Source organism: Folsomia candida, unplaced genomic scaffold (assembly GCF_002217175.1).
Source record: "Folsomia candida strain VU population unplaced genomic scaffold, ASM221717v1 Fcan01_Sc004, whole genome shotgun sequence".
NCBI classification, from domain to species: Eukaryota; Metazoa; Arthropoda; class Collembola; order Entomobryomorpha; family Isotomidae; genus Folsomia; species Folsomia candida.
Genome location: NW_019091196.1, coordinates 2,899,499 through 2,924,723, shown reverse-complemented (window position 1 = coordinate 2,924,723; position 25,225 = coordinate 2,899,499). Strand labels below are relative to the sequence as shown.

The following is a 25,225-nucleotide window of genomic DNA, read 5'->3' as shown; positions in this document are numbered from 1 at the left end:
TATTTATTGTGTGAAGCATCTAATTAAAAAAAATGCAATTTTAGGCCATACATTCGAATAAATTTAGAAATCTTGGCACAAAAAATATATATATTTCGGGTTCACAGTCCCGGAAACGGCTCGCCGTCCGGAAATGTCCATTAATTGGTAGAAAATGTACGTCTGCGAGATGGTGAGAATATGTAAATTGTTCCTCATCGGTGTGTAGAACCTGTAAAATCAAATAATGTTTAGCCCAAGGATAAAACTGTAGTCACAAATTTCTTACATACTGTGATATTCAAAAAATGCGACGGTGGAGTTATTTAAAGCTGATACGCTGCTATTTACATACTGCTCGGGGTGAGGGGCGATCATCTTCCTAAAATAAAAGCAAAATAAAACAATTAGCTCAAACTATGAATCAGGTTAAAATTGTAGTAACAGTTATTAGTTAAACCGGTAGCAATAAATACAATTAGTTGAATATTAAATTCGTTATTTTGAGCTTACAATCAGTCCCCATTGAATAGAATGAGTTTATTAAGTCCGTGTCTGCTAGATATTCCCAGGGAAACTCTATAATCTTTGCCGGCATGGAACATTCTTGTTCGGATATATTTCTTAACAATTTTCTTAATTATCAGAGTACTATGAAACTCCTTCTCCTTCATATCGTAAAACACATTGTGTGCCCCAAACGTGGGGAAAAGGTTCATACCCGTGGATGCTTCCAAAACACTTGTCAAAATTTTCCGGTCAAGATTCGCAGTTGATGGGGAATACTTGATTTTCTCATGACGTTATAGTAAAATGTGTCCGCCTTCTCAATAACTTTAAACACACTTTGACTTGGGCACACGAGGCCACCGTTGTCTTTGATCTTTATGAGTTTTTGTACTGATGCACCTAAAGGGTCATCCATAGATGACACAAGAGCTTCTAAACATATTGCGCAGCACTTTTCATTTTGAATACTGGAGACGACAAATCCAGCTATATACGCCAAGGAATTCAAGTAAAACTGAGAGTACTCAACATCCTCAATCATATCAATTAAAGGGAACTCTAAGTCCGGTTGGACAATACGCTTTTTAGGTTGCAAAGGGAGAAGACCTCCAGGGATGCACACATCTTGAACTTGTTGAATGCAGTTTCCGGTACTTGTCGACTTTAGAAGATTTTCCTGCCAAAGGTTCTTGATAATATTTGTGAATTCAATTGTATTTGGGTTATTATTCCTCCCTAACTTTCCACGGATTTTATTAAATAAAAGTTCAAGCAGGTCTTGCGAAAATCTGTAGATCATGACATATTTCAACGGAGATTCTCTTCTATACAAGAGCTGGAAAGAGATGTGCAGGATTGACTTGATGCTAACAACAATCCCGAGGACACATCTATGCCTGGCACTTCGGCAGATCACTTTTCGTTTAAAACTAAAGTTGTTTTTAATTTTCCTTTTTTCCAACATGGTGAACTTCAAAACCCTTCTGGCGAAGTATTCCAGAAAGGCTGCTCCAGAAAGGACATACTTCTGGTAGTCCAGACTGCCTTATATCCTGATGCATTTGGATTGCTCGAGTTCAGATAATCAAAGGCCCTGTCCAACTCACGAATGAATTTAGCCGTTGCTTTTGAACTCCGAAATTCTTCCAGCCCTAGATCTGCTCTGCAGAAGTCCAATGCATCTGCCACTGATGAACTAAGCACTTGTGCAGCTAAACTGACTTTCATCTTGTGTTTTTCATCTTGGTTATGTCGTAGCTTATTTCCCGCTCTAACTCCTTCTTGCTGTTGAAGTTTGTGCAGAATATCTACGAACTTCCAGTCAATCGTGTCTCAAACGTCATCTTGAATCCCTTCACATTGAGCCAACAGATTTCTGAACAACTTTAGAACGTGACATACATCGAAAATTGCTCCAAAGTTTCTTGCTGGGTTGACAGGATTGTCTAATACTGCGTGAATATCTTCGTAATGGATATCAATCATATCAAGATTTCTACTTCCTTTGATTTCAGGTTTCTCCTTTAGCCCAAATTTTTCAAACATTTTGCAATTAGCTGAATATCCATCTGAAATTAATGCGTGCACTATAAACCCGTTTTCCTCCAACATCTTCATGGCGTGATGGGTCACGTTGTACATGGTTGTTTCGTCGACTTTTTTGGTGAAAACGAATCCGAAGGGATCTCCCAACCACCGCAAACGCCTGCCAGAAGCACAACTAATGCGGAAGTTGCTAGTTCTTCGGTTCCGTCACATTCCAATATCCCTCCAATTCCAATCGGCGTGACAAACCCTTCGTATTTGTGAAGATGGTTGCACCAGGGTGTATCCTTCCGAATCGCCATTTCATCAACTTGAAGGACCACGTCAGTCATGAAATTTGTATTATCATTTTGTCTAGCTTCTGAGAGCCTTGCCATCACATCCTTGCTGAAGCCGGGGCTGCAATCCACAGAACTGGTCCATGAAGATAAAGTTGATTCATGTGGTAAAGTGATATGTTTTTGAAGAAATGAATAGGCCTTAGGTGACATAAAATGCAGGGTTTTTGCAAACTTTTTGACTTCGTTATTGTAGCGTACTCTGGTTTTCCCTTTGCTGCTGTGAGCTTGAAGTTGCTGGTCCAGAACTTGATTTAGAAGGGCAGGAAACTTTTTTCTTAGTGCGTCGAATTGATTAGCGCCAAGTTTCTTGCACTCTCTCAACTTGTCTGAAAGGTTTGCTTTAATTTTCTTTATGGATCTTCGCCTACGAAGCAACGACAGCTTGGCATTCCGTAAGCGCTTCTTAAGGGACTCTTGACGGGCGTAAGCGATTTTAATGTCAACAGGTGGGGAATTCGCGTAGTTATGCTCTTCTTGAGCTCGATGCAAAGAGAAAGGAGTTAAGATTTCGAACCTGCAGATCGAGGGTGTCGACTCGGTGCCACCGGGTGAAGTAGAACGGGGTAGCATGTCACACTGAAATGTCATTGAACTGTCATGTCAAATTTCCCATCTGTAATACAATTAGAATATAAGTATACGGAGAGCACCTACGACATAAAAAATACCTTGGTTAACACTGCATAATGGTGAGGCATATATGTCGTCCTTGTCGCAGCCATCCAGGAAAATCCGACATGTGATTTCTATGTGCACTCCAGTTTTTCCAATTTGGTCACCTAAACCATGAAACATAGTAATATTTCAGAAATGTTGGCCAGATAAGACCCCAAAATAGAGAAGTTACCTTTTACAAATCCCTCCACAGATATGCTTGGTTGATTGTCACAGTATGAGTCATGATGGAAAATGAGTGATACGTACAAATATTTTTCGCATCGATCTCAACGATTTCCATAAAAATTATTACAAATTTAATTTTCGGTGGAAGGGTTCACGTAGTATAGGGATTTAAGAACTGCATGTAACCACACCCCCTTTAAAAATTGGGACAAGAAACTGGGAAAAAGAAACTGAGAAAGCTAGTATACACTCGGTACAACAAGAATTAGGCCACAACTTGCATTTGACATTCGAATTCCCCCCTGAATAAGAACATTTTGATGCATCAAAAATTTCAAAATTCGAATATTCGCGGTTTTTTTACATACACTGCAAATAAACTGGTGTCAATTCCGCGCGGTGTAGTCACATATAGACACCACGCGGTGTTAATACGGGCAATTAACACCGCGTGGTGTCTATATGTGACTACACCGCGCGGAATTGACACCAGTTTATTTGCAGTGTACACATAAATCGTTAAAAAAGTCATGGTTCCGGTCATTTCACTTCTGACAACCTGATGCCAGATTTGTCTACGTCAAAAGAGCCATATTCTCAGCTTTTGTTGTCCGAAGTGAAATGACCGGAACCATGACGTTTTTGAGGTCAGAGTTTCCGTGGGGCCATCTTGTATGGCAAAGGCCGTAACAATGCAATGTGAAATGTTTGTCAGAGAGAGACGAAGACTGGTGATTTCCATACGCTCCTACTGCGAGCGGGTAGTGACACCTGCGAGAATCAGCCCGAATCTCTGTCTCTCTCTGAAAAATGGAATTAAGAAGAGTTGTACACTTCCAGTGGAATTCATCTCATGTAGGTGCAGAGTGGGAATTGCCGTTGGTAGAAGATCCGATCGTCTTATTTCCCTCAAAGAAAAATCTGAATGCTGGAAGTGACGGGAACACACTTCATGCTTCGGTTGATCAAAGTCGAAAGTCGCCGGAAGAATTGGACGAAGAGCTTGAACCCACCGTCGACATACGTTGGCATGAGCTCTACTGGTTGGAAATCTATGTATGAAAACACTATTTTAGTGGCCTTGAAAACATTTGATGAACTCATAGCTAACCTGTGATATGATAGTAAAGGCTCATTCTTCCTTCTATCCGCTGTGCAACACGGAACTATACAGTTTCGTTTGGATTTGCGGACCATCTATGCAATTTATTAAGTAGCGGAAGCGCTACTTTATGTGATTGCTCTGTCCGTCCGTCTGTCTGTCTGTCTGTCCGCATATGGATCTCAGCAACCACTTAACCGATTTCCATGATCTTGGTGTCGAAATGACCCTTGAGTCAAGTGGGGTTGCAGGTTTATCTTTTTGACCCCGGGACCACACCCCCTGACCTTGAAATTAAGGTCAAAAGGTCAAAGCCATGAATATGGCATGTGATATATCGATTGACAACTATTTTTCAAGACGATTTCAATGGATAGAATGATTTCGACATCCAATGACCTTTTGACCTCACTGTTGACCTTTTTAGGTCACGGTGAAGGTCAAAAGGTCACAAAAACTTTTTCCATGATTTTTGACGGGGAATCCGAATATGGACACCAATTTGCATTTTGACCTGATTGTTGACCTTTTTAGGTCACGGTCAAGGTCAAAAGGTCACGAAAAAGTTTTAATGGATTTTAAGCAAATCTCCTGTTAATTAAGTTTGAATATTAAATATTTGTGTGGCTGGAAATTATCCGACAGCCCCTCCCCCCTGACTCGGGCTATATCAACTTGTACTGAGAGGTTTTGACCATGACAACAACCTTAAATGGTCGCTATTAAGGTAATAAAAGACTTTAGGTCATAAAGTTATTCTTGATGCGAATTCTGAATATGAATATCATTTTTGTTTTTGACCTTATGACCTAGCCACATGTATTTTTAAATATTCCAAGTTTCACACATTAACCCTTAACATTTTCAACATTGTTTTCAACGTTGTCAATTTCACCAACACCAAAGTACTGCTTCCGCTACTTAAATACACCGTACTTGCCGATGGTTTATTAATAATATTTTCAATTAAAATCAGCATAATATAAATGTTGCAAGATAATATAATGATTTAAAAAAACCCATTTATCTCCGCCTAAAAATTTTCAAATTCTTAACCAACAACCCAATTTTCGAAAAATTTGATGTAACTCGTTTAAATTCCCAGAATTTCAATATTGGTTTACCATATTATCAAAATTTTCAGTATGTATTTTGTGACTTAATAATAAGTAAAACAAAATAAACTGGTAGAATTTGGAGGAGACCAGACGCGCGTAGCAACCTCATTAAAAAATGCCATGTTGCTAAAAATAATGGAGTCATTAGTTTATGCGTAAGAGGAGGCAATAATATATTATAAAATTAAACTGCTTTATAATGTAAGCGTCAGGTAACATCCGGTGCACAATTATAATTAATAAATTCGAGCTAAATAATTATATATTTACAGGTTTGTGTCCTGATTTTATAAATCCATTTGGAATTTTAGTAGAGCTTCAAAAAATTATGACTGAATATTACATCGACAAAAATTATATAAAGGTAAAAGTTTATAATATTTCTGAGTAATATCACAATAAAAATTCTATTTTAGGTCACGAGTGGGACAGAGAACGAAATATTGTTTGCAGAAAAATTATTTGATTCACACCTGCTGAATTTACAGAAATTTGTGTTTGAAGAAGACGATTTGCTTGATTTAAGAGGTAAATTATTTGATCAAATTATTGGGTACTTTTGAACTAATGCATGATAATTTGTGATTATTGTATAGATATGTCAAGTTCCTTCTCGGACGAAAATGTCGATCCTGAAGATGAAAATTCGCAATTTTATGCATCCGATAGTGACGAAGAATTTGTATTGGATTATCCCGAAAAGAAGCCTCGCTGTGAAATTTAAAATGCAAGAAAGATCCAGATTATTAGATTATGGGACCTAAATCCAAAATGGAACTGGGAAACTTTAAGACGTAAAGGAGCAAAAGAAATTCCAAACAAGTCAACAGCGTACACATGGAGTTCTCAAGCACATCTTGGGGATAACAAGATTCAGAAATACAAAAAAATCAACGATCTTGTGTATGCCGAACTTATGGAAGCAAGGCAATCCCACAAAATAAAAGTTTTATTTCTCCTGTTTTCATAATTAACACAAGAGATTAAATTACGCTACAAATTCGTAGGGGATGGGTTGGAGGAGTTGGGGAGCGTTGCCTTTTGTGCTGACAAAATGGGCTAATCTTGGCTGTTTAGGCTGTCGCTTGCAAACGACACTGATTCCTTTCGTCCTCGCATCCCTCTTCAATTTCTCGTTCTCTTGAACTCGGTCCAAGAAGTCGGTACGACACTTGGAATGAGTGACATGCTCAACTCGGACGTTAATCCTCTTGGCCAAAATCTTGCCACGGATCTTCTTATTGACAATAACGCCAAGAGCCCTCTTCGTCACATTATAAACGCGCCCCGTCTTTCCATGATAGTACCTGTAAGGCATACCGCTTTGTACGGCACCATTGTCGGAAATTCCATTCGGAATTTAATATCTTAAATCGTCGGAAAATCGGGGAATCGTCGGAAACGTTTTTGTATGTTTGCAGGAAGCTGGTGGGAAACTTGGACCACATGTTAAGAAAGATGTAGAGTCATACCTCCCTACGAACATTACATTGACATGCAGCACATCGGGAAAATTATCCACCTCGTTGAATGAATATTTTCTTGAAAAACAAGTTGTTCCTGCAGTGACAAAAGATTTTCTTTGGATTCTGGACAGCTGGACCGGTCAAACTAATCTACAATCCTATAATAAGTTTTTCGGAGAAAACAATGGAATGCCAGAAATCACGGTCAAGATAATTCCTGAGAAATGTACACCACTTGCGCAGCCACTTGACACTACCTTTCACCGTCAGTTAAAATATCTTGCTCGAGAAATTTTACAGGCCTCGAAGTTCTCATAAACGTTAATGGAATCAGCCAGGAGGATAATTGGACAACAAGAAAAGGAGTTTTGAAGTTGCAATCACTTCTTCATTTTCTTATTTCCGCCCCTATATTCAAACCAATGATAAAATATTCTTGGTACTCAAGTGGGTTGTCTGACGTTAAAGAGCCATTTTTAAACGCAAATGAGGTGTGCTTTACTTTTTTAGATGGTGACTCCAGAAAGTGCCAAATGATAGACTGTGAAATGCAAAGATTTATTAAATGTTCATGGTGTCGTAAAGTTATCTGTATTCATGAGTAATGGATTACTAATCATTTCAACTTTTGCGAAAATTCCCCATTTTAGATTATTTGTTATAAAATTTATTTCAGCACTGTGAATTATATATGTAATTTAATTAATTATTAATGTACATTAAAAATTTATGATGCTCTTCTTAACATAAATATGTGTGTGAAAATTGAGATATGTGCTAGATCACTTCTTTAAATATTAAATTAATATTGCACGTGGTAACAATAATAGTTATTTTATGTTTAAATTAATTAAGGGCAAAAAAATCCAAGCAAAAAGATAGAGCGCTGCCAGGGTTCGAACTCGAATACATCTGCTGCAAAACCAAACCCACAAGCCATTGCGCCACCGCGTCGATATGCCGGGGCAATGTGACAAGTTTTTCCCTTGAATTTACATGTGCACAGCGTTTAATATTGGGTTACCCAAAATTAGTACAATGGCGTATGTAAGGAACTTTCTCCTTGTTTAAGGCAGCCAACAAATTAAATAGTAGGACATCAGGACTTGCGTAGTTTTTCAGATTATCCATAAACACTCTTTGGCTTCATGGATAATGGCCTCAGTCTCGTACAGAGTGGCTGGAAGGAATAAAAATTAAGCACAAAATCTCACCTGAAAATAGGCGTACAAAGAATATGCACACATTCTAATTTGTGCTTCCAAGTTGATTCCTTGCTCAATTTGGTTTCTGGATTCCTTCACCATTTTAACAAATTTTCTCACCTGGGCCAATCGAAAGGACAAGGGATGAGGTTTTCCTTAATTGAATTCATTTCTTGCCACTGTGATGATAAATTTTAATTAATTGTGAATGGTTGGAGGTGTAAAAATGATATATGAAAAGTTGCAGCTTCAACGTAACTTCCTTTTTGCATGACATTTATTCAAATCTGAGCTACCGGTTTCGCATGTTATTGTGGCATCATCAGGCTAAATACACGTAAATAATGAAAATCCTTAAGTACCATATAATTTAAAAAATCCTTAAGTACCATATAATTTAAAAAAATAATTATTATTAATTATCATAAGACCAAATACCAATAATCAAACTCACCTCAATTTGAGTTCAATAAAATTAATATAAAATTAATTACATTCAGGTCCTTTTCGTAATTGTATTTATAGTGGGAAATCTATAATTCACCAGACTGATGTATATTTTTTGTTACAATTGCAATTTTCTGTGTGGTAAATTACCTGTAATATTTATTTTACTTCTCTTAAATTAGTAAATAAAAATAAAAATAAAACTAAAAATACGTATATCAGGGAAGAAAAGAAAGGAAAAAATTACAAGTATTCATATTATTATTACATAGATGGCATCAAGACTATCTACATTCGTTGTGCGTTTCTTGTTATTTTTTCTAGAGAATTTGGAATTGAAAACCCCATTTTAATATTAATATGATTTTTCAAATTTTTGCCGTTAAAATAATTACTTAATTTGCTATAAAAGTACCTTAAAATTAAGTATTTCATATCTGGAATTTTATAGAACGGAAATATAATGAACGTGTCGTTTGCAACAGAGACAGGCATAATATTATTTGTAGTACAGTTATTATATCTTAACAGAATCTCAGGATTATGTACACTCAGATAATTGATTAATAATTTACTTTTGGGTTTTAGCAGTTGTAATCTATCAATTTTAGATAACCTTAGATAATGAGAATTAAGTAATTTCAAAGGATAGCCTCTCATGGAAAAAGTATGAAATAATTTCATAATGTCTGATTTTGCTACGTTTAAGCTATGTTTAAATTCTTCAATGCAAAAGTGAATATGACTATGAGTTTTATAACTTTTTCGAAACAGGCGTCCAGCGACGTGGTGCTTTTTGATGAAACCTGCTTGATACTGCTGTGTGTATGAATGTACTTAGAAAAATATGAACTCAAATTAGAGACGATCGTCTCACCAAAGACGGGAATACGAATGAGAAAACTGTCCATTAAAAGATGAACTGTTTTCACTACTGGAAGAAAAAATGTTGTACTCGAGCGTTACATGAGTACATACATAAATGCATATACATACACATACATATTTCACTCTTACAGGGTGCCAGATTTTTTCATCTCACGTACTCATGTAGTGTACAAGAAAATCTATCAGAATTTGTGAAAATAAACGATACATGAATGAATATCACCACTTAAAAATTATATCGTCATGTTTATATGTTAAATAAAGGGTGAATCAGGCTACTAATTAAATTGCAAACATTAGGATGGTCCTAACTTTAACCTGTATGCGAACCATGGATCTTTCTGCAAGATTAGTATATTGCATTTATGTATGCATATTGGGTATACATAAGGTACACATGTCCTAGTACACACATTTATGCACATAAAGCACATAAATTGTTGTCATACTTATCAAACAAGCTCTCTATAATTTCCTCCTCAAAAAAGAACTTGGGAGTATTAATAAAAGGGTGGACATCTCTTAAATACACATTTCTAAGTCGTTTCGTATTTGTGGTGTAACTATCCACATTGGCGAGAGGTAAACGTGTTTGGCTAAATTGACGTACATTGTGGTATATATGAATAAGCAAAATGGTGATTCGCTAAAAACTTATTTAGTAACTTTTGAGGGACACTGCCTTAAACGCCTAACTAACGGTTCACGTTTTGTAGAACCTTTTTCGGGAATTCGGACCGTTTTTCTTTCGGTTTGTCAATGAATTACTTGATTTTTTCCTAGTACATCGTCTCACCCTTCTATTCCGTTCTACATAATCTGGATGGTGGTAGTCATGGTGTGAGGAACTGTAGCTGCTGATATCGATTGATTCATCATCATCATATGCTGAGCTGTCCGAGTCAGATAAGTCCTGCCATTCAGAGTCGGAATTGTTTGCTTTTTCTAGATAAACGCGTCCAGGCACCGGCCCTCTTATTTGTCTCTCGTAGTAATCCACATCATTTTGTTCCTTGTCAATCTCGTCATCACTGTAATTACGACAAAACAAAGCAAAACGGATGCGTTTAATTTAATGGTGCTAATATACATACATACGCATCAATTCAACACAGCCAGGAATTAATTTATTAATTTTTAATATGGATTAAATATCATGCACTGTATACTTACGAACATAATACGACATGGTAGATGACGAGATATTTTATGATTATATATTATATGATTTTTTAATTGTGTCTCTGAAGAGAAACAACGCCCCAGGCAGATGCAACATTGATATTTTCTGACCGTCCTTGGCGTGTCAATTATTTGTACGCCGGGGGTGATTTGTGTAATCCATTACTTCTTTAATTTCATTTGGCTGAGGTGGGGTTTCTGACGAAGACTTGTTTGTGTAGGGGAAAGTATCCGACAGCATTTCATGACTTTGATGGAGCCATACGTTCGAGTAGTCGTCTACTTTCGTACTTGAGCACATTGTAACAATATCTTCCAAGCCAGCAAGAGGCAAACCCCAGTTTGATTCGGCCATTTGGAGCAGGTCATTCACTGAACAAAAGCCACTAGAATCTCCACAAGGTAAGTCACTGAAAACGTCGCTAAAATTTCCTAAAATTGAACTATTCAGGGAATTATTTTCAGAATTAACTTCCTTTGACCCAGATTGGTTTGTGTTGAAGGCGAGAATGTTAAACGATGGAAAAATCTTTTCATAGTCTTCTTCAAATGATGTACTCATTTGTGGAGGGTAATTTTCCTGGATGACAATATGTTCGCGAGAATGGGGCAATTCTCCGGTTGAGGATTTCGTGTCATTGACGGAATAGTAATTTTCACCTTCCGAACCGATAGCATGGTCATGGATGTCATCTCCCAGCAACATATTAGAAATATTAGTTGTAGCATTATCAACCGCTTCCCCAAAACTAATGCCAGGCTCATCACTTTCAGCCTGATTAGGTTCTTGCAACTCGCTTTGGGCAGTGTCCATATCACAGAATGAGTTGTCCCCCGTTGAGTTGGTAAGCTCTTTAGTGGTGGCTCCATTCTGATTCGAATTGGTTCTTGGACTTTTGCCTTCTTGTTGCGATTCGAACGAATTATTGGCAGTAAGCTCGTCTTTTAATGTTGTAGGAGATTGTTCTTGGTATTCAGGAAATTCAAACCTCTTGTTTGTGTACATTGTAGCCGTTGGACGGAAGCAGGTGACCTCATCTTCCTCGTCAACGCGAGGAGGCAACGATGAGGCAGAATTGATATGAGGAATTGATCAACGACTTCTTTGTTCGCTCCCACACTCTTTTACGAGGTGACTTTTGTAAAGTTGGTCTTTACTTTCAAACATTGAGCTGGTGTTGCGTGGTTGAAAATTTATTGCTTTATACGTATGCGATGGAATATTGAAGGTGCTACGAACTATAATTTTTTCGAAGATCATTTCGTCGTCTTCTTCTTCTATACAGTTTGCGCCACCATCTCCCCCCACCCTATGGTCGCAATCCGTTTGAACTTCTGCCATGGTAAGTCCACGTAAGTTTATCTTCTTCTCTTACAAGTTCTGCAACACCAGAATAGAATTATATTAATTAAACTGTAAACCAATTATAGCTCCACCTTATACAATTTTACACTAATTGTAATTATTAAAATATTACAATTCTACTTTGACAAGAAGCGTTCGACTTTCCCAAACATCACCGTCGGAGAAAAAATCCCATCCAATATTACATAAAATAGTCCTGCAAATTATCAAAGCCATTGTACACCCTTCATTTCAAGAATATACCAAAACCTTGTAATAACAATAGGCAGCTTGCATAAATACTCCTGTAAACTATTTTCGTAGCAACGTGATCATGTTTTCACGTTGCGGAGGGTGATAGTTTTCAAAAAAACAATAAACGTGACCCGTAGCCAGGCATTCGTAATTTTTCACGTTTTTACGTAATTTCCTCCATCGTTACATTCAAAAACGGACGTAGAAATTTACTTTTCACGGACCAACTGTTCCAAAAATAAAATAGTTTGAGAGTTTAACAAGGTACAAATTGTCGTTTTTTCCTTACCCAAATTAACTTGGATCGCGACCCTGATAACGACTCCAGTCAAATGAAACGAGATGATCCAAACACAGTATATTTACTAAAGGGTCGTTGTATTCGTATTACACATTGCTATTATCAAACCCAAGTCGTAAGGGTGCAGGCTAAAAATATTATTCCTGGAATTTGATTTTAGAATGCATGCGAGCGTACTAGCTTTTCCAATGTTGCTACTACTCATTTACTCAGTTGCATACACTCGCATGAATTCTAAAGGTCAAATTCCAGGAATAATATTTTTAGCCTGCTCCCTTAAGCTTGGGTTTTATACTAGCACTGCAGTCAAAGAAGCTTTCGTAGTTGGAGTTTCCATTCCACTCTGTGTTACATTTTGCCGTTCACTTATTATTGCACTTCGAGTGAAGGAAACCCATATCGCTCGCTCATATTCCCCCTTTTCCTTTTTAACAATAAACCCAATTTATTTATATCAGTTACAATTCACCACGTTTACCAAGTGGTCCACTGGTTTTGCTGTGATGTGACGAAGTGGTGACTCGACCATTTTTCTACTTAACCCAACACAAATAATAAGTACTCGTCATCATCTCGGCACTTCGCGCCTTTAAACCACCGGACGGTACATATTCCAGGGCCTTTCGCGCCTTAAAGCTTCCTCTCCCCACCAACTTGGCGATAGTTATTCCACCCCCTCTTTTTATTTATGACTCACTATTCACTTACTAACAATGCGAAGGAAAACTGTGTTCAGAAACATATTTATATGACGTTCTTCTTACTTCATAAGAAAAAAAAATGACACGTACAACAAAATTTATTATGTATTTATGTATGTATTTTAAGACCAACGAGACTTTTGTATATACAAAATTTATGAATACATAGAGTATAAATTAAGCTTATTCATGAATATGTAGATTATCGATGTAATTGTCGCTGATTTATTAGATGCATACATTTCTGTTTATGTAAACGTACAACTGTGTTTGACAAAGAAAAAAAACAGTTTGTAGGCATTAGCTGTGACTTCATTTTGCATCGTTCTCCTGAATGAAAGCACCAGCAAGATCGTTCAAATTCTCAGATTCTGACATCCAAAGAACAATTTTGTAAGGATCAGAGGCACTCAAAATAATCCTATCGACCTGAAAGAAATAGACAAGCACATGATAAGCAAAACTTATTTAGTATGAAAACAAATAAACTTAGTAAAATAAAAGGGATATGAATTATGTAGGTTGGTTCATACCATTTGCAATTGCAGTGGGCTGAACAGCGCTTTCTCTAACTATAAGTCCTTGTCAGGTTTGATGTGAGAAATCAACGTGGGAGTAGCGTCAAGAATGACACGAGCACTGTAGATCGGGTCCTAAGTGAAAATAAAGGCATAATTTGTTTTACAAATCGAAGACAAGTGAAACCATATTTCGACCGGCAACAATAATTTTTACATTGTGATAAATAATTAAAAATTACTTCATGAGAAATTCATTCACATTCAACATATCTGTGTAAGGAATATCGCGACTGTCCCCATAGTCCACAAAGTACACAGTAAATAGCTCGCCCATTACTTTGAGAACACGTCTTCTGTAAAATTGACCGTCGGCATAATTGCCCAATACCATTTGATATAGACCCCCAACTATTGGGGGTCCCGTCAATGGTTCGGTCTTCACAGAATATATCTTATCCATGTAGTTATTTAGGTCCGCTTCGTCTTCCTCAGCAACGATTTGGATCAAATTGACATTCCAAACATAGCAGACCTTAACCATAGCGCTGTCGATCAAGTTCTTTGAGTATTTGCAAGATTGCCACATGAACCCCTTTTCTTTTTCAAGAGCAGGCGCGGAGGAGGGTTCAGTTTTTTGTGGTTTCTGCACAAGTTGAGGTTCTGGAGCAATTTCGCAGTCAGAGTGCTTCGATTCTGGGGCAGTCATTGATTGTTTTATATTCTTGACCTCTTCTATTGTCTCGATGGCCTCAGGCTTTTTTTCGAGATCAACACATTTAGTGACTTTGAATGGATTGATCATCATTGGGGTCCAGAGTTTTGATGCATCAGAAGCCACTTTCAAATTGGATTTCGAAATATTCAACTTGTTATCAGTCAGTTTGATCTCAGCGTCTTCTACCACACTAGTGGATTCACAACATCGTACGAGTTAGCTTCCAATTTAATATTGTTGACAGCAGGAGGGGAATCTTTGACTTCGTTGTAGTCCTCGTTATCAGTGGTATTTACAACGGAAAACCATGTAATGCCATCAAATTGTATAATTATAATAATAAATAAAAAAAATCGCGGAAAAAAGTGACTGTTATTTACATTGGTATAATTTTCCTTGCAGGCGCTCTTTTATCTTCCTTACTACAACCTCCAGTGCAGAAAACAATTCCAGTGATACGATGTTGAAATCCAACCAACTGGTTGCAACATTTGCATTCAAGAGCTCTGAATTCCCGGAAATACATATGAAATCACCTCCTAGTATGTAGAGGGATTTAATAAATAAATACACCAGGCCGCGTCAGAGGTCATACATATATATAAAAAGTGCGTTAGTAAAAAAAATATCACTTACAGGAGGCGGTAGTAGTAAAGGCATAGCAATAGCAGCCGACTCCATTCTTGGAGACTCCATTTGATCTCGCAAACCAACTTTTGATTTTCACCTGCTTTCCCTAAAGCTGGTAAAAAATTGGACTTTGGAAAAAGCAATTATAAATTTATGACAAATTGATTGTACTTAATTATTATGGCTTATTAGTAGCTAAACAAGGCGACGTTTTGGATACGAATCTTCGTATAGACACGTCGGTTTTTGTAAGAAAACACGGCATTGGTTACAAAATCCGTGCAACATTTGCCACAAATTCGGTTACAATAGTCGGTTTGCGGCCCTCCAGTGGTTTTTAACATACAGGCCAAAATGTGCCAATTTTAGCCAATTTTGTAGCATTCAATTTGTGATCAAAACTTAGCCAAATCTGGACAAATTGGGCTTCAAATAATTCATAAAATTAGTTTTGGTTAAAATGTTCCAACTTTACCCAATTTGGGCAGCAGTGTCCAAAATTAGCCAAATTTGCTAAATTACGCTGCTATTTATGCGGTATTAGTTACAGAATTATGCTTCCTTAATTACTCAACCTAAACACTGACCTAATTCCGCGCGAAAATAGTGTTGGGTATTTATGTATGTTTTTTGTGAAATTGGAGTTGTCAGAGGTCTATAAAACAATGTCGAAAAAATTGGTCGAAAAATGACGAAGATATGGCCCCCGAAGTCGACCGTCTCAATAAGCACTTTTCCGGAGGAAGATCGTCACACACAAAAATTTTTGACAAGTTTAAATTATCCGGATATCGTGTTTCTCGAAGAGCAGTGTCTACTGTACTTAGTTCCGTTGGAATTACGAGAAAATCTTAATTAGCAGGACTCCCATCGCCAAAAGAGTTTGAGCCCCCAAAATTGGTGTCGCTTACCGTTTTTCGAAGAATTGACGCCCTGACAAGGAAGCAAAACCTTTCGACCAAAACCAAATTAAAAAAGTCGTGAAAATATCTCAGTCACACGTTATTACGGCCATTAAGAACAAATGACACACAACAAGGACACAGGATGTAGCCGAATAGAAACAAAAGTTTGGGACTTCTATTTTTCCTAACTCCGAGATACCTATGAAGAGTCCTGATGTCAGTCCTTTTGATTTTTATGGCTTTGGAACGTTCAAACAGAAGCTTCATTCCACACGAGTTACAACTTTTGATGACTTTGGAAAAAAGTGGTGAGTGGATGAAGATTACCCTCGAAAATATAGGAAATCTAATTAATTCGTGGAAACGGCGATGTAGGCAAGTTAGCTAGAGGCCTTGGGAACACGTTGAACAAACGAAACAAATTTATTGACGTCGACTACACTTCTAAGGTCAGTGTTTAGGTTGAGTAATTAAGGAAGCAGAATTCTCGGTAAGTCACGATTGTCTTGTCCGACTTATTATAACCTTTTGAGTAAATCACGAAATCATGCGTTTAAGTTTTCGCTGGATAACTACACGTGCAGTAATATATGTGTACATACCACAGAAAATTGATTTACGCAATCTAATAATTTACGAAATTTATTGCACATGAGTAGTCATTAATATTATTTTCGGTCGTTTAACCTCTAGCCGAAGTATTGCCTAAATTTTAGCTTTGTTTTCCAATTAAAAAAAATTTTGATCATTAAATAAGACTCTTTAAAATGCAGCAAACCGAGTATTGTAACCGAATTTGTGACAAATGTTGCACGGATTTTGTAACCAATGCCGTGTTTTTTAAGCAACAATTTGAGAATAACACATTCAGAGTTGCGGTGATTAGGTAATGGGCTATCAAGAATTACAAAATTTAACTCACATTTTATATAGATTGCGATTCCACCACCTTTATTATCTGAATGGTCTTCTCTGATTAAATTATATCCGTCAATTTGGAACATAGAAGATAAGTCACGTGTCGAATCTAAATTAGACTCAGTTAACGCATAAATGTCTAATTTACAATCTACCAATAGGCTAATAATATCATCAAACTTATTTCTTACACTGTTGATGTTCTGGTGAGCGATTTTCAGGCCAGCTGTATTTCTTAATTTGACTTGAAGTGACGAGAGAGGAGGAGACCTTGGATTGTCGGTAGTTGGAGAAAGTTGTGTGAGCTCGGCGAGAGTCGTTTTTTTACTGATGGGTGACGAGTTAAGTGGTTAAGGAGGCAGCGGCAACAGATCAGCTTGAGTTGAGAAGGGCGAATTAGAAGATGGCAAGTTGTGCAAATTGGGTCTGACATCATAAAACCGTTGTAAGTATATCGTTGTAAGTATATAGGTCGCAGTTGAGACATATCTGAGCATAAAACGGTAGCAAGAGTGTATTTATGGCAAATTAAAATCCAATGGTAAAAAATTAGCTGGAAGTTTCTCGCCTCGAGTAGGCACTTAAAGTGCGTGAGAGCCGCCAGCCCCGCAACAACCGGTCACTCATACTCCGTGCCGGACTCTGAGGGCGTAGAGACGAACCCCCTACACCAGCTGAGTGGTGGGTATCCTTTGTGCCGTGGATGACCCTCAAAAATTGGCAGATGTCTGTATATGTGTAACCAGGAGCGGCTTATTTTGGGGTAGAGCGTAGTTTTTATATATGGAGCAGAGTGAAATAATATTACTTATTTTGGACAAATTAATTCGCATTTCAAAACACTTTGGGAAAAACTTTATCTATCAAATTTATGATAAAACGAGCAGGAGAGAACAGGCTTTCAGATGATATCACAAAGAAAGCTGTGCGATAAATTTGTAATTAATTATCGTAGAAAACAATTTATTAAACAAGGAAGAGGCAGTTTAGCTACTGCCAACAGAGAACTCCCGTAGTGATGATGGCGGCGACGTTGCTGACGTTGACATTACTTTACAGTTTGACATGGAATTGCATTATACAGTTTATTTAGAGTTGTTGTCTGGCGATGAAATGGAACCGGCTACCGATTAACTGCTAAGAACTGTGTGTGTATTTAGCGACTTTTTATTGTTGAGCGATATCATTGCATCAAGGAGAGAAGACACGGGAGTCTGCGGAGTTGTTTGTTTTGTGGTTGACGAACAAATGTATCATTGTAACTTTTACATTGAGTAAAACCCAGTAAAACCCCGGGATAGTGGTTTTTAAGGTAAAACCCCGGGGTAGTGGTTATTAAGGTAAAACCCCGGGTTCTTCCTAACCCTGGTACAAAGCTGAGGGAACCTTTAACCATGTTTCAATTGGCTTTATGTATTTTGTCGCAAATTTTGAATTTTTTGCCCAGTTACTTCTGTTTTCATAGACAAAGCCTTAAAATTTTAAAGTAAATTGCTGGAGGCGATTTCAAGACAAGTAATAAACCTGAATTACATAATTTATCGGATCTGTATTTCTGAAAAAAATGTTGTGCTATCCATAAATTTAATCTTGTTTGGGTTAGCATTGTAATCGAAACATTTAGAAATACTTACTCATTAAAACCCAGTATTCATAAGACCAGGTACATTGCTTTTTCCAGATAAGTACAGGATTTTACCCTACTGAACTACGTTTAACAATAAATCCCATAAATTACTAAAAAATACTCGTGGTATAAAATTGCTTCCGACAAAATATAAAAGCTTATCTTCTAGGCATATTTATGGAACCTTGTGCTTTGTAAAGGAATTTGTTAAACAATATATAATCTATTAATTAAAAGTAAATCAGTACATCACTCTAAAAATTTTTTCACAATTTATGCAGACTCAATTTGTTAAACTGTCTCGCACGATGTCAGACCTGAAAATCACTTAGTGTTATAAGCCTAATTAATCCCCTCATCAAACTAAATCATTTAGGAGGGACACGTGCGACTTTTAGACTCACACATCTTAATGTCCTTATGTTAGTAAAATATCAATTAGCGCATCCACACAAAACTGCCAAATAACACAGGACGTCAATCTATCAAAAACCGTGCCATCTCCCACTTGGATTTTTAATCGAGGACACGATCGTACGAAACGCTTCAACCAAGCAGGGTTTCCCCGTCGAGCGTATAATTTCACTTTATCAATCAGCCTGCTTGATGATACGTAAGGCCAACACAGAATGCGAAAAACGACGTGAATCATGACAAAGAAATCCAACCCTCCAATAACAAATAACACGAGCACCGGCAACGGCAATATAGTTCTGGAAGTAGTCAGAACGTAAAGAGCCATAGTTTCCGTTGTAGTGATGAATACCACTAAAATTGGCATTTGAGGGTTCCTCCAAAAATTATTGTTTAGCTTTTCAACGACTTGGGCTACTCGGTATGACCTAATTATGTTCATCTTCCTGCAAAAACATTTCAATATAGAAATTCTATTTTATGTACATCCACACATGTCATGTATCTCCAATATATATGCATGAGTTCAGCAAAAATGTAGACTCTAAGCTGTGGATTTTAGTTTCGCTACATACAACGCCATGTAAACGTACATAAAATGCATTGCTGCTTCAAATTCTCGACAATTAGAAACTCATACACTCAAGGTTCTTAATCCTTCAACTTGTACGTATCTCTTAATTTTTCGGAACCTTTGTGGCAACAATGCATCAAGAATTCTGAAATTAACACGAATAGCCATTCTGGGCACTTTCCTTACGATGGAATACCATTATTGTCACAAACCATAATGTGTTCTAATTTATAGAAAAACTTCACACCTTTCCAAAATTAGAACCAATAGTCGCATCATCTCGGCCGGATGGATGAGTTAGTCTGCCAGCAAGATGACCAGTACACACGTTACGGTCCACCACGTATACGCCTGCCAAACTCCGATAACGATTAACTGAACCAACGACATGTCCACGCTCTTGCTAAACCCATTGTCGCCGGAATTTGAATAATATTATTTAACAAGTTTTATGTAACGAATTTATCATATATGTATTTGTGTGATTAACATTTGAGATTGTGTAGTTGCATAACTGAGACTATTACAGAGCAGTAATATACAGCGCGAGCTACAGTTGGTTCGCTCAGCAGGAGCAATGCACTCATGAAAGGAGATGCGTATTCTGCGGAGACACATCCCATCACGGCCGGGAATGCAAGAAATTCACCGACGCCACAGTTGACCAGCGATGGAACATGGTCAAAGAAAAGAGAGCTTGCTACGGATGTCTCAACTTAGGACACCGTTTCAACGAATGCAGAAATAAACGAGTCTGCAGTAAAAGCGAGTGTGAAGCAATGCATCATCACCTCTACATCAAGAAAAGAAAGCAAGAATTCCAAAACCACGCGAAACGAACGAATCAGAGGAGGAAGAGAAGGAAGAAGAAATTCAGAAAATCGAACAAATCCAATCCTCATATAATGGAGGAAGAATTGGTTACTTGGTCTGCCCCGTCGTAATAGAATCGGCCAAAGGACCGGTGGATGGCTTCGTCGTGTTGGATAGCCTCTCGTCAATAACCACCATGTCAGACGCGACCGCCGAACAGTTAGGGCTGAAGGGTCCAGCCGAACCATTATCCGTTAAAGGGATTAACTCCACAGCCAAGTACCCCATGTCGCAGAAGTTTAAGCTTCACATTCACCATAAGGAGGATAATGCAAGTTTCCCTCTGCAAGTGAAAACCATGCCCAAACTCGATCTTCCCAGCCAATCTCTTCCGCAGTCTGTCCTTTCAAAGTACAAACACTTGCAAGGACTTGGAATTCAGCCGTATGATGATGTCCGTCCTACGCTCATAATTGGTATGGACCACCCACACCTTCATGTGCATTTGGAACACAGGATGGGAAGAAGCCCCAACGCTCCCATTGCAGTTCGAACCAAGCTTGGCTGGATGGTGATTGGGAATCTCAACCCTTACAACAAACAACACTATTCTTTCCTCATGCGCGAAGAAGACGATTTGCACCACATTGTTAAGGATTTTATGTCAAATGAATCCTTTGGAACACTTCCAAGCAACAGCAAGCCAAGAAATAAAGAAGATGTACGAGCTCAATCCATCCTCGACTCAACCCTGCGACGAGTTCAAGACGGGTGGGAGGTTGGATTACTTTGGAGAGAGGATGATGTCACACTTCCAGACTCCAAACCGCTAGCACTCCATCGACTGATGCAAATGGAACGCAAAATGGATCGCGATGCCACATTTGCGAACCAATATGTAACCCGAATAGAAGAATATGTGGGAAAAGGATTCGCACGCAAGTTATCCCCAGAAGAAACTACACAAGTTACTCCGAAGACAAATTACCTCCCACATTTCATGGCCTACAATCCGAAAAAGCCAAAGAAACGCTTTGTGTTCGATGCCGCAGCCAAGGTGAGAGGAAAAAGTCTGAATGACCTCCTCCAAGGACCAGACAAGATGGCATCACTACCAGGAATATTGCTAAAATTCCGTCAACGACCCATTGGAATCACGGCGGACATCGAAGACATGTTCCACCGGGTCAGGGTTCGAAAAGAAGATACGCAGGCTCAACGCTTTCTCTGGCGTGCCCTTGATCGGACCAGAGAACCCGACGAATACGAGATGGGCGTCCTCATATTTGGTGCTACATGCTCGCCTGCATGTGCACAAGAAGCAAAGGACAGGAATGCTGCCGAATTTCAGCATCAACTTCCCCAGGCGTATGATGCTATTGTGAAGAAGCACTACGTTGACGCCCTTTTGGATTCCACTAACACGGTGGAAGAAGCAATCCAACTTCAGCAACAAACTTGTGAAGTTCAGTTAAAGGGAGGATTCAAACTGAGGAACTGGTTATCGAACTCCGTCGAGGTAATGGCTTCCATCCCAGAGGACCTCAGAGCCAGTTCCATGAAGAATTTGGATATGAGTGATGTCCAAATTGAGAGAATTTTGGGAATGTTTTGGAAACCGGACGAAGATACATTTACTTTCTCCATGAACTTTCTCAAAGCCCACCAATCTGTACTACAGGGAGAGAAGATCCCTACAAAACGTGAAGTCCTCGCCCTTGTCATGTCACTTTATGACCCGTTAGGCTTTCTGTCGCTATTCACAGTCAAAGCAAAACTAATCATTCAGCGAGCGCGGAAGAACAATATTGGATGGGATGATCCAATTCCAGTCTCAGCCCAGGAACATTGGAACTCGTGGCTGACCGAACTCAAAAGTATATCAAATTTTATAATCCCACGCTGTTATTCCCCAATTCTGACCACATCAAAACAAGTCCAACTCCACATTTTCGGAGACGCTGGCGAAGAAGCTTATGGAGCTGTCGCTTATCTTCGAATTTCAGGAGAAGATGAGGTGACCACAACTCTCGTCATGGCCAAATCAAAGGTTGCCCCCTTGAAGCAACTCTCCATCCCTCGACTCGAGCTACAAGCAGCAGTGATAGGCGCTCGCATCGCAAAATTCATCACTGAAGAATTAGAAGTACCACTATCCAAAACAATTTATTGGAGTGATAGCAGTACAGTACTTCATTGGATCAGAGCAGAAGGCCGCAGATATCAACAATTTGTTGGCCACCGAGTCGGAGAAATTCACGAGTTGACCAGCACGCAGCAGTGGAGATGGATTCCAACCCACGAAAATGTGGCAGACGAGATGACCCGCATCTCCAAGAAATCCGAATGGGGATAAGAAAGCCGGTGGATAAATGGACCACCTTTCTTGCAACAAGACGAAGCATTTTGGCCGCAGGAGCCAAATCAACCCGAACCGGAAGAGGCGAAAGTGGAGCTCAAAAAAGATCAAATGCTGTCTATTCAAGAGCTGCCACCCGTTATCGATGTGTCAAGATTCTCACAATGGAGAAGACTCATCAGAAGCACGGCGTATGCTCTCAAATTCATACGTATCGTCAAAAAGGAAGAAATCAGAGGGCCAGGTATGTCGGTGCATGACATATCAAAAGCAGAAGAGTGGTGGCGGAAGAAAGTCCAAGCAGACTCGTACTCGAGAGAAGTTGAACTCGTGAAAGCCAACCATGTCCCACCAAAGTCGTCACGACTCCACAAAATTGACCTCTACATCGACCCCGACGGTGTCATGCGAGTGAGAGGCAGATTAGAGAACGCCACCATTCCCATCAATGTGAAACAGCCAGTAGTGTTGGATGCTAAACACCCATATGTACGTCTGCTCATCCTTCACTACCACAACATTTGCGGCCATCACGGTCACGAGAGAATTGGAAATGAAATCAGACAGCAACATTTCATCCCAAGTCTGCGCGCAGCAGTCAGAAGCGCCCAGAATCATTGCCAAGTTTGCCGATTAAGAAGAACTAAGCCACAAGCACCGATCATGGGACAATTACCAAAATTCAGAGTGGAAGGAATTCATCCATTCAACCAGACCGGCCTCGATTACTTTGGCCCGATTGAAGTCATCGTAAAGCGTGGCAGAGAGAAGAGATACGGTGCGCTATTTACTTGTCTCTCTACCAGAGCGATTCACCTGGAAATAGCCGGTTCCCTAAGTACGGATTCATGTATTATGGCCCGGAGAAGATTCGTTGCACGCCGAGGGTGCCCAGCAGTGATCCATTCGGACAATGGAACCAATTTTCATGGCACCAACAATGAGCTCAAGAAAGCCATACTTGAGCTGGACCAGTCCAAGATCGAGGAGGAGTGTCAATCCAGATCAGTTAAGTGGATCTTCCTGCCTCCAGCATCGCCACATTTTGGAGGAAGTTGGGAGAGAATGGTGCGCTCTGTCAAGATCGCATTAGGTGACACCCTTACCCAGAAAATCCTTAACGAAGAAGTTCTCCATACCGTTCTAGTGGAGGCGGAACATACCGTGAACAGTCACCCGCTGACCCATGTTCCAGACGACCCGAGTGACCCAGAAGCTCTCACCCCTAACCACTTCCTGATGGGGCGAACGAGTAATCTTCAGCCGCTTGGCCACTTCTCCAGAGATGACCTGTTTGGTAGGCGTCACTGGCGAATGGTACAGCATTTGGCTAATCATTTTTGGAAGAGATGGGTACGCGAATACCTGCCTACGCTGCTACAACGCGATAAGTGGCAGCAGATAACCCGACCAGTCAAAGAAGGAGATATCGTATTGGAAATCAACCCCAATCTCCCAAGAAATTCATGGCCGAAAGGACGGGTCATCAAAACCTTTCCTGGCAAAGACGGTATCATCAGAGTTGTGGATATCCGTCTCGCAAATGGACACATCTACAAACGCCCTGTCGCCAAGCTTTGTGTCCTCGATGTGCAAAACAGCGACGAAGAAAAGAAGACGTCGCAAACTCCGGCTCCGATTAGTTGTAAATAATTATTTAGGATGGGAGTATGTCGCCGGAATTTGAATAATATTATTTAACAAGTTTTATGTAACGAATTTATCATATATGTATTTGTGTGATTAACATTTGAGATTGTGTAGTTGCATAACTGAGACTATTACAGAGCAGTAATATGCAGCGCGAGCTACAGTTGGTTCGCTCAGCAGGAGCAATGCACTCATTTTCTTGAAATGTTAATATTATTTTTGCCTATCGATTTGTAAGATTTTTGTCAGTTCAAGTAGGAATAATTCTCGGTATTTTATTTGTGTATTTTATGAGTTGTGGGCTTCTACTTAAAAGTGATTGTGATTTGTGAACTCAGTGAACGACATTGAACCTGTGTGAGTGACCTGTGAGCGTCACCCGACTTTATAAAAGGACTTGCCTCAGCCCACAACCTTCAGAACAGATTCAGCCTTTAGCCATAGTCCACGTCAGTTCGTTTGTTAAAACTTATGATTTCTCGTGATAATTGGCCTGTTCTCAATAAAACCTTACATATTCCTTGTTTCTATTAATCCACCGTAGTTTTCGTGAATCATTACCAGCCGGCACTTTTTACGTAGTTTGCGGGGGTAATTTCACACCGGAAATATAGTTCAGGGAAGGGTTAGCTTGGGGGTGAAGGAGAGATTACGCTACGACGATTGCGTGAGCTGTGACGTGTCCACCGAAACGCCAGGGGTCCAACATTATTGAAAAAGGCGACCCTCGTTTTCACCCATTTTTGCATTCTTGCATCACTAGCGATGTAAAGTTTGGAGGCGTGCAGGGCTTAATTAGGCTCAAAACTAATGCAGCAGCCGGGATTAAAATTATGGACAATTTACCGAGTTCACCACACCACAAAACTAT

The 25,225-nt window shown here is 39.1% G+C and overlaps 6 protein-coding genes across 6 annotated transcripts; 2 read left to right on the top strand and 4 right to left on the bottom strand.

Annotated features, from left to right (window-relative positions):
- Positions 1-724: 724 nt before the first annotated feature.
- On the bottom strand, positions 725-1,453 carry LOC118432884. The gene has a single exon (XM_022095526.1). It carries the CDS (start codon positions 1,451-1,453, stop codon positions 725-727), a length of 729 nt encoding a protein of 242 aa, XP_021951218.1.
- Positions 1,454-1,821: 368 nt separating this feature from the next.
- LOC110848338 (DNA transposase THAP9) lies at positions 1,822-2,963 on the bottom strand. The gene is made up of 2 exons (XM_035850965.1): positions 2,129-2,963; positions 1,822-2,057 (listed from the first exon to the last, which is right to left on the bottom strand). The coding sequence occupies exons 1-2, from the start codon at positions 2,961-2,963 to the stop codon at positions 1,822-1,824; spliced, it is 1,071 nt and encodes a 356-aa protein (XP_035706858.1).
- Positions 2,964-6,426: 3,463 nt separating this feature from the next.
- On the bottom strand, positions 6,427-6,756 carry LOC110848337 (60S ribosomal protein L21-like). The gene has a single exon (XM_022095524.1). The coding sequence runs from the start codon at positions 6,754-6,756 to the stop codon at positions 6,427-6,429; it is 330 nt and encodes a 109-aa protein (XP_021951216.1).
- Positions 6,757-13,430: 6,674 nt separating this feature from the next.
- LOC118435288 (tudor domain-containing protein 6-like) lies at positions 13,431-14,838 on the bottom strand. The gene is made up of 3 exons (XM_035851068.1): positions 13,989-14,838; positions 13,762-13,881; positions 13,431-13,657 (listed from the first exon to the last, which is right to left on the bottom strand). Exons 1-2 carry the CDS (start codon positions 14,552-14,554, stop codon positions 13,833-13,835), a joined length of 615 nt encoding a protein of 204 aa, XP_035706961.1. The 5' UTR covers positions 14,555-14,838; the 3' UTR covers positions 13,431-13,657; positions 13,762-13,832.
- Positions 14,839-20,209: 5,371 nt separating this feature from the next.
- LOC110848334 lies at positions 20,210-22,701 on the top strand. Its single transcript, XM_022095523.1, has 2 exons — positions 20,210-20,291; positions 20,336-22,701. The coding sequence occupies exons 1-2, from the start codon at positions 20,210-20,212 to the stop codon at positions 22,699-22,701; spliced, it is 2,448 nt and encodes an 815-aa protein (XP_021951215.1).
- Positions 22,702-22,815: 114 nt separating this feature from the next.
- On the top strand, positions 22,816-24,357 carry LOC118432883. Its single transcript, XM_022095522.1, has one exon. It carries the CDS (start codon positions 22,816-22,818, stop codon positions 24,355-24,357), a length of 1,542 nt encoding a protein of 513 aa, XP_021951214.1.
- The last annotated feature ends 868 nt before the right edge of the window (positions 24,358-25,225 follow it).

What these genes read in the sequence shown, in the direction of transcription:
- LOC118432884 (XM_022095526.1), bottom strand. Translation starts at nt 1,453, where the DNA reads ATGTTGGAAAAAAGGAAAATTAAAAACAACTTTAGTTTTAAACGAAAA.
- LOC110848338 (XM_035850965.1), bottom strand. Translation starts at nt 2,963, where the DNA reads ATGACATTTCAGTGTGACATGCTACCCCGTTCTACTTCACCCGGTGGC. An exon ending in AAAGTCGACGAAACAACCAT is followed by an intron (nt 2,058 to 2,128) that starts GTACAACGTGAC and finishes CATTAATTTCAG; the next exon opens with ATGGATATTCAGCTAATTGC.
- LOC110848337 (XM_022095524.1), bottom strand. Translation starts at nt 6,756, where the DNA reads ATGCCTTACAGGTACTATCATGGAAAGACGGGGCGCGTTTATAATGTG.
- LOC118435288 (XM_035851068.1), bottom strand. Translation starts at nt 14,554, where the DNA reads ATGATGATCAATCCATTCAAAGTCACTAAATGTGTTGATCTCGAAAAA. An exon ending in GTGAATGAATTTCTCATGAA is followed by an intron (nt 13,882 to 13,988) that starts GTAATTTTTAAT and finishes ATTTTCACTTAG; the next exon opens with GACCCGATCTACAGTGCTCG.
- LOC110848334 (XM_022095523.1), top strand. Translation starts at nt 20,210, where the DNA reads ATGGTCAAAGAAAAGAGAGCTTGCTACGGATGTCTCAACTTAGGACAC. An exon ending in CAGAAATAAACGAGTCTGCA is followed by an intron (nt 20,292 to 20,335) that starts GTAAAAGCGAGT and finishes CTCTACATCAAG; the next exon opens with AAAAGAAAGCAAGAATTCCA.
- LOC118432883 (XM_022095522.1), top strand. Translation starts at nt 22,816, where the DNA reads ATGCTGTCTATTCAAGAGCTGCCACCCGTTATCGATGTGTCAAGATTC.